Raw genomic sequence first — 8,713 nt, forward strand, 5'->3', positions numbered from 1 at the left:
CACACACACACACACACACACACACACACACACACACACACACACACAGGTACACTTATAAGGATACGGTGCTGCCTGAGTAAGGCGATATGTCGGCCATGTCTTGCAGGTCTCCACACTCGGACTTTATGAGGGACAGGGACAGACCCTCTGGCCCATGCTGGCCCGGTGAGCTCTGCCTGTGGTGGTGGTGGTGGTGATGGTGATGACTGAGATGGCCTCCTCCTAGGGACGCCATTTTGGTTCTGAGGCTGACCGTTTCCCGGGTCATGTCCATAGAATCGGGGGAGGACCGGTGTAGGTCCTTGGGGCCTGGAGGGTAGCCAGCTCCACCCCCGTGGGAAAGGGAGCTCTGAAAGGGGTACCCCATAAGGGGAAGGGGGAATGGGTGACGAAAGGATGGAGGGCTAAACCCGAGCGAAGCTGTGAGGGGCGACGGGTGGAGGGAGGGATGGTGTGGAGGAGGAGGAGGAAGAGAGGGGTTAGCGTTCTCTCCTCCACCTCCTCCTCCGCCGCTCTTGCGCACCACCAGCGGCAGCGCCTCCGTTTGGTCGTTGGACGTCGGCAAACCGCCCAGTCGGCCACTCAAACCGCCGAAGGAATCCAGCGGGCTCGGGACGAGGACATCGGCGAAGCAATGCACCCTCTGGTTGGAGGAGTGGTAGTTATGGGTGGGACTGCGGTCGCCGTTCATACCGAGGGCCAGGGCGCCGCCGCCAAAGCGTGTGTCCGGGGCGAGAGAGGGGAGGGGCGCAAAAGGTGGAGGACAGGAAGAGGACGAGTTGGAAGAAGAGGAGGGTGCAGCTGGTGTGCTGCTGTGGCAGCCGTGGTGGTGACCGCCGGCCTGCTTGGGCGAGGAGAAGCCCTTGACGACGGTGTCGACGACCTGCGACACGGCACAGTTCAGTTCCTGCTTCAGCGTCTCGGCTAACTGCCTTCCTCCACCTGCCGATCTTCCTCTTCTCTTAATTACCCTTTCTACATTCCTCTCCTCATCCTCCCTGCCGTCCACGTCCTCCTCCATTTCCCCGTCTATCATGGCCTGTTCTCGGAGCAGGGCTCGGGCCCGGTCCAGAAACAGGCCCGGGTCCAGTTCAGACAGGTCGTCGTTGCTACGCCGCCCTCTGTCTCTGTACCTGTCCTCCAGGCCATCGGAGCGGATACTGTCCTCTGACAAGTTCCCGTCCTCCTCTCTTTCTCCACCTCGGTCCGCCTCTCTGCTCTCACCGTTGTCGTCCTCTTCCTCCGTCTCGGAGTCGTAAATCTGGTAGAACTTCTCCTGGAGTTGACGCAGCTGTTTCTGAGAAGGGGATAGAGAACGGTGAAGAAGAGGTCTCCTGAACCTAAAGGTAACCTCTTTCCATAAATATACTACAGAAAGAAATCAAATATTACAGTACGCCTTAGATTACACATAACCCATTTGGTAGACGGACACCATTTTTGTTTCCCTCTTCTTTCTAGCAACAGATTTAAGGAATGCTTGAGGAAGCTTTGAAAAGCTTTTAGATCCTGAAATCCTGGGTTCTTATTGTTTTTATAGTACCGTATGTTGCTAAATAAACAAAATTCAAATTAATTTGACAACTCGAGACTTCAATAAAACCATCAACTGTCATTAACTCCCATTTAAAATTGAAAAACTGTATATAATAGGTAGGGGAGGGTGGTATCTGTGATGCGTTTTAGCAGCAAATGACCACCACAAGGGCCTTAATGTGCATAGTGTCTTAATTCTACCAACCTGCATGTCCTCCAGTTGCAGTTTCAGCTGCCGTCTCTCTTCCTGTCTCTGCTCCTGCCGGGAACACACCAGCTGTGTGAAGCTGTGTTGCTGCTGCGGCAGACGCTGCTTTCGTTTATTCTCCCTATAAACTTCGCCGACGCCGACCACGCCGCCCCGCGAGCCCGGAGAGCTCAGGAGGGAAGAAGGTCCGTCGCTCCGGCTGTGGTTGTGGCCGCCGTTGTTGTGACTGTTGCCGTCTCTTCGCTGGTCGTTACTACTGTTGCTGTTGTTGCTGCAATTCTCGTTCTCGCGGTTGCTTTCTTGGCCGTGGTCTCCGTTGGGCCGGACCAGCGGCGAGTGACTCATGCCGCGGATGATGTTTTCCACGCGGGCGCGCTTGGCGCGGAGGTGCTCGTCCGACAGCCTGTCCAAGTCGAAGGTGGAGAGGGAGAGGGGCTGAGAGGGAGCGTGGGAGTTGAGGCTCGAAGGAGGCACCGGTCGCCCAAAGGATGAGGAAGAGGGTGGAGGAGGAAGAGGAGGCCCAGGAGAGAGGCAGTCGGACGGGCTGTCGCGGGAGGAGTTGCTGCACACGTCCTCGCCGTGGATCTCTGAGCCTCCACTGGACAGAGCTCCACTCCCCTGTGATGGAGGACAGGATTGAATCAGCCAATAAAAACCCATGATTTAATGCATCATTGACTGAGGATAACGTACTTTTCAGTGGCTTGTTGGTTTGGTTAATTGGAAAGATCAAATGCAGACTGATTTAATGAAATGGTGACTAAAAACATGAATTTGTTTGTCATAACTAAAATCAATAAATGGATTAATTGACATTTCACCAGCTCCTGTATGTGTGTGTTGGTGTCTGTTTGTGTGTACCTGGAAGCCTGAGTCACTCCCCCCATTCTTCCCCATGTTATTCTTCAACAGCTGCGAGATGATGGTAGCACCAGGGAAAGGCATCATGGCGTCTTCGTACGAGTTGGCCCTCTTCAGCAATTTCCTCAAAACGTTGGACTTCTCTCCGTCACCGTTGGCGCCGCCGTGGCCGTGGCCGTGGCCGTGGCCGACCAACGAGCATTCTCCGTCCTGATCGGAGCCGTGGGATTGGTTCATGCTTTCGAGCAGGGTCTCCCTGGCGCGGCCGAATAACGCACTGGCCACGGTCCTTTTCACCCCGATGTCGACACGTCTGCGCTTGGTCTGTCTGGTTAGGAGGGTGGCGCTGTCATGATCAGGCATCACGCAGGGGAGCTAAGTGGACATGACCAGGGGTCCTCACAGACACGCCAGATGAGAAGAGTCACCTGGTCAACGATAAGCACAAATAGCTATTTCAACCTTTTATATTACCTGGAATGTGATAGCATTAACAATTACATTCCCAAAATAAGAACTTTATCATTGGCAAGATTGTGCATTTAGTGATTTAATTTTGGTCCAAGAGAAGAGCAATCATTAATAACTCTTACTTTTGAAACTGTAGCTGGTCTGTACGAATGAAATGTTTAGAATATATACTTTGAATTGTAATATTTACTAGGGAAAACCTCATAACGGTTTGTCTAAATTCAGCTGACTTGGTCTTGGGTGTTTTGTGGCTTTTAATAACAATGTCAGTTGTGACTGTAAATACATTCTCCATAAAGCATTAGATGGCTGTTTTCTTTCCAAAAGTCCAAAATCCTTTTAAACTATGAGAATTGACATTAATTACCACATATAAAAATCACCACCTATGAACTATCACTAGAATTTCACTCGACAGCAACACACCCGACAGAAACAAATGGAGCGTCCACTTTTATCGATCGCCACATTCACAAAATTACTCATAGTGCATTTCTGGACCAAAAACCACAAAAAAAAAAAAAGAAAACACTCTCTTAAATAGTTCAAGGAGATATGCCCATAGAGAAGTAACACCTGCCTGTAATAACCAAAATCATTTCCCATTTCCTCCTCATCCCCTGAGGGGTAACCTTGATTTCTGAAGAATGGAAAGGCTCTCTGGTATTGTCAGAGGGATTTCCCTCCACACTCAAGAATAAAAAAAGAACATTTATTTGTGTTGTCGTTCTTCACATAATTTGAAAGATATAGGTACTGAGCAGTGAATTGTCATTTTATTGAACTTTAGGTATTTTATTTAGACGTGCAAAGTTATATTCTCATAAATTCTGCCACTTGGGGTTTTAAAAATGTCTATGCATATTCAAAAGGTAGGTTTCTTTTCCTGTCATGAGTGAATATATCGTATCTATAATACAGCAAGTGTACAGAGGTAGCAGTGGGGAAAGCACTGCATGAAGGTTAAGTTCCTCCACTGATGCTTTGGAAACACCTTAAACTATGCAAGGTGTGGGAAATGTTAAAGAGCTTGCTTCATCCCTATCCCAAACTATCAAATACAACTGGATTTATTTGAGATACTTGAACAATATCTCCAGAAAGTGCAGTGATTTAGGGATCAAATCACATGGACAAAAACAAAGAAATTCAAAAAAAAACATTGAAAACCTGCCACTAAAGATAAGCCTCGGCCATTTTCAAACAGGTGAATGGTGAAAGTAAATAGCTGCTTGCATTTGTGCCTTCACACACTCATGCACGCAGGCAGCGTTTCCCTTTTACATGTTTGCATCTGTTTTGCAAGTGATGTCAGGGTCAGGACTAGGAAAATATTTCACAAATTAAAGCTGCTTCCTGCAACAGTTTGGTAGAGCCGTGCCTGTGTTCACAGGAGCTGAGCCGTTTTCACTTCAACTGTTGAAAAAGCTAAAAACTTGCAGCATGACTCTGATTTTAGAAAGACAGAAAACGTGCTCGAACGCACATGAAGCATGAAGCGGGGGATACAATTGAGATGCTTTTGCAAAAGCCCACAATAGCCGACAATGCAGACAATGTTGTGTTCCTGCAGGGCCGTGACCGACGGAATAGTTTCTAAGCAGGGGAGAAGGGTTAGTTTGAATTTGACTCCCAGTCTTAGTGTTGTAGGTGAGAGGTGTTCAGGAAAAAACATTCAACCACTCAGCACTGTGCCCGGCGGAGACCCAGACACACACACACACACACATACGGCACATGCATACACACGCACACTTAGGACACATGCATACACGCTATCTGTTTGCATGATTGGTTCCTTAGCATTACTTTGGGCAGAGGGTGCAAACAAACACACACACACACACACACACACACAGACACAAACACACACATTCTCACACACACACGGCACCTGCATACACACTATCTGTTTGCATGATTGGTTCTTTAGCATTACTCTGGGCAGAGGGGGCAAACACACATTCTCACACACATGCTCACAAACACACATACGCAATCACTCGCACACATACTGACACACACATACGCAGTCACTCTCTCACACACACACACAAACAGACAGAGGGGAGGTTGAGATTGTAAGAGACAAACAGTTTAGATTATGGGGGTCCAAAGAGCTGGAAAACTTGATTATTTTGAAATGTGTGTCTGTGTCTGAGGTCAAATGGAGGGTGCACCAGCGTAAAAAAGACTAATGTTACCTGTCCGCATTAGTAAAACACAAACACCTCCAACGCCTTTTCTGACCACATATTACCACAAAGAAAAAAATCTAAGTTTCACTCAGAAATACTCATATAAAATCACGCGGCAACACCAGATGTCTAAATAGACATGTTCAAAAAGTGTTGACATTCTTGTTTAAAGGTGAGCCCTGAAAGAAGATGTGAGAGTGTGTGTGTGTGTGGTTTCTGTGTCAAAACAGAAACTTTGGTTTTAATCTGAATTTGAAGAGCAGGAATAACTTGCCGTGTAATTGAGAACTGAAATGGGAAGTAACTGATGAAAACTGTAAATGCCTATTTCCATTTGCAAGCGCCTGGTGGCTCATGGCTAAATGAATTCAGTGGAAAGAGTGAGAAAAGTCACGTTAACCATCTTGTTGCTTGAAGACTTTATCAAGGTCTTTCAGCCTTTTATAAATACTTTTTGTTATCTTAAAATCACTTTTGGAAATCTAACTTTTTGCAATAGGTGAAGGTTATAATTTTTTCACCTTATACTTCCTTCTGCATCTCAAAGAGGAACCAAAGAACGTAGCGCGCTGAGCTTGCGTGTGAAGTGGATCAGGACTTGGTGTTGGAGCTGGCTGAGTGCGCTCTGAGCGGAGAGCCCCGCTGCCAACAGACTGACACAAAACACAAAGGTGTTACTTTTATGCACGGCAAATATGGAGAGATGTTTGTCATAGTCCAAACAACAAGAAATACGCGATGATGACACGACACCTCTGCTGCACCAGGGGACTGACACGCTGCAAACAGTCCATTATTCTCATTATTTACCTTATAAAGTTGGATTAAAGACGTGAAGAGCTGTGCCATGAGAAACTGATAACCCCACTTGTTTTTCAAGGAGTTTGCTTATGTTTTAGCGACACTTAGCTCCCTGGAAACTGAAATCTATATTAAAGATAAATCAAGTTAACTTAGACTCTTGAAAGACATTTGGCAGGGACATTTTGTCCCTCGTCACCTATCATGCGTTTCCTCTTTTGCTTTAATTTTAAGAAAAAAGAATATAAGAAGTAGGATTTTTCTAACTAATTTCGGTATTGAATCACTTGTCAATCAGCAGCTCACACAAACCATGACATCCAAAAAAAGCACTGGCAGGTGCGTAAATCCAAGCGAGGTGAACTCTGCTCTGCTCTGCTCTATACTCACAGACTGGCACGGCAACGAACAGTGGACAAAAACTCAATTTTTATTTTAAAACAAACTTCAGAAATTTGAGTTCACGCAGGCTCGTGGATCCAGCCGGCAACAACCACAAGCAGACTAGAGACTAGCGCGCGTAAAGCAGACAACAGTTTTTGGAAAATAGTCCCAAAATAAAACCGTGTGGATCCGCGAAGTTTGACAAGGCTGGACCGTCTTCGTTAACTAACACTGGGAGATAAGTTAGAGCGACCACGGTGCTGATATGGACAAATCATACACACACTCATGCACACATTCAATGTATAAGCCCACGAAGTGACAATAAAATGGGGACAAATGATAGCCCACGCATTTTGACTTACTTCTCTCTCGAGCGTTTCTCCAAGTCGGTCCGTCGAAGAAAGGGCAAACACAGGAGACAGATCCGCACTCGTCGCTGAGATCAATGCTCAATCTACTATGGCCAAGTGGAGACGTATGCAGAGCGTGCGCGCGTGCGTGAGCCTGTGTGTTTGTGTGTGTGTGTGTGTAGGAGGTAGCGAGAAAGACGGACGGAGAGACTCGTAGAGAAAGTGTGTGAGAGAGAGTGAGTGAGCGAGACAGAAAATGAGAGGGGGAGAGAGAGAGAGAGAGAGAGAGACTGCTCTTGTGCGCCGCTCTTCTCCCGGGATGGGAAGTGTTTAGTATCGAGCGCACCCGGTCCGTTCCGCACTCTCGGCTCGACGCGAATCCCGTTTTCTCCCTCTGGCCGACGGCAAGACTCTCAACAAGAAACAAGAAGAGACGCACGTGAAGGATACGTGAAGACGCTGCGTCACCGGCCCCGGAGTGAGGTAACGATTCCACCTGACCAATAAGGAAGAAGAACCGGGGACGGTGGATTTTATTTATAAGGAGCCGAGACCTCCAAAAGCAAGAGAGCGAGGAGACAGGAGCAGAGCATGACTCGGAGGGTAAACTGAAAGTCAGCTTCACCAAGCTTTACAATTAGCTGGGAAGCTGCAAAAATCCCAGCTATACTATAGTTATAAAATAACATAGTTAATACATAGTTTAACTTAAACCGGACTTCAAGGGCATCAGCTGTTTTTTTTTTGTTTAAGCATGATTTTTTATTTTTGATACAAGTCCATCATCAGTAAATTAAAGCACTAAAGTAATATCCACTTACTTCCCAGCTTGTGTCATTTAATTAAAAAAAAAAATACTTTATGTAATTTATGATTGATGAGCCACGTCATGGTTTATTGTGTGCATGTTTTAATGTTGCTGTTAGATGTGCAGGTGCAGTGCATGCACTCACATCTCTGTTTATTAAGTGTTATAATAAACCCAGGGTATCAATGTGTTTCTTTTCATTTCGCTACACCAATACGGTGTGTAACTCAGAAACTATATGTCTATTTATATAAATATATGAATACATATTGGGCCTTAATTCAGCTTTAAATGCTTGCGCGTAATCGTGCGCCTTTGGCCGAGCGCCTTGTCAATCCCAGAAAGTTGCCCAAAACGCATGAAAATAAAACGATAACACCGATTTCCAATTTGGGGATGTTCATTTCCTCCAGAGATCAACTATCAGGCCACCCCCGGAGCTGATTGCGAATCAATATTTTGCTCAAGGACACTTCAGCAGAGCGGATGCCGGAATCTCTCCATTCACACCCATCCCAGACCGCTGTCCATCCTTCCAAAGACACCGAGAGGTGCAAATAAAAACCTAATCACAGGAATATGTGAAGCACATTCCCACGTGAATTTTAAAAGCTGCTGAGGCCTTTTAAGAATCAGGCAGCTGAAACTTTCCACAATGAATCCTGCAGGAATCTTGAATCTTGAAGGAAATGGAGTGCAACAAAAAAAAGAGCACTCCTGTCACAGATTCTATGAATTACTCTGAGCTTTTAATTCACGTTTGGTCTAATTAAATACAATTCTTAAGGGTTGGGGTTGTGTGTTTGTTGTGTGAGTTGACACACGTGTTCTTCAGCATCACGGCTCGCTTATGTCTCTGATTAGACGTTTCTTATGAGTGGGAAGGTAGAAAAAAAACGACTTATTTCGGATTTGTCCTGAGTAGGACGCATCAATGTGTAAATCCACACGCGCTCAACAAATGAGTAAAAATCTAAATCACACCAGCAGAGAAAAAAAAATCTATGAAGGGGGAAAATGATTGTTCAGGGAAGTTAATAATAATAATAATAATACACATAGGGGAAAAAAATAAGCTCAAACAAGGCAG

The 8,713-nt window shown here is 46.1% G+C and overlaps 1 protein-coding gene across 2 annotated transcripts in view; it reads right to left on the reverse strand.

The window, feature by feature from the left end:
• Window positions 1-7,431, reverse strand: part of LOC117939412 (prospero homeobox protein 1-like) — a 39,463-nt gene extending 32,032 nt beyond the window's left edge. Inside the window, exons 1-4 of one of the 2 annotated variants that reach the window (XM_034864747.1) lie at window positions 6,828-7,431; window positions 2,609-3,036; window positions 1,745-2,365; window positions 68-1,300 (exon numbers count right to left, since the gene is read on the reverse strand). In XM_034864747.1, coding sequence (XP_034720638.1) covers window positions 68-1,300; window positions 1,745-2,365; window positions 2,609-2,971 — 2,217 coding nt within the window. In that variant the 5' untranslated portion in view covers window positions 2,972-3,036; window positions 6,828-7,431. Of the gene's footprint in view, window positions 1-67; window positions 1,301-1,744; window positions 2,366-2,608; window positions 3,037-6,823 lie in introns of both variants that reach the window. The other variant, XM_034864748.1, reaches the window with a different exon arrangement.
• Window positions 7,432-8,713: the final 1,282 nt, after the last annotated feature.

Source organism: Etheostoma cragini, chromosome 24, assembly GCF_013103735.1.
Source record: "Etheostoma cragini isolate CJK2018 chromosome 24, CSU_Ecrag_1.0, whole genome shotgun sequence".
Lineage (NCBI taxonomy): Eukaryota > Metazoa > Chordata > Actinopteri > Perciformes > Percidae > Etheostoma > Etheostoma cragini.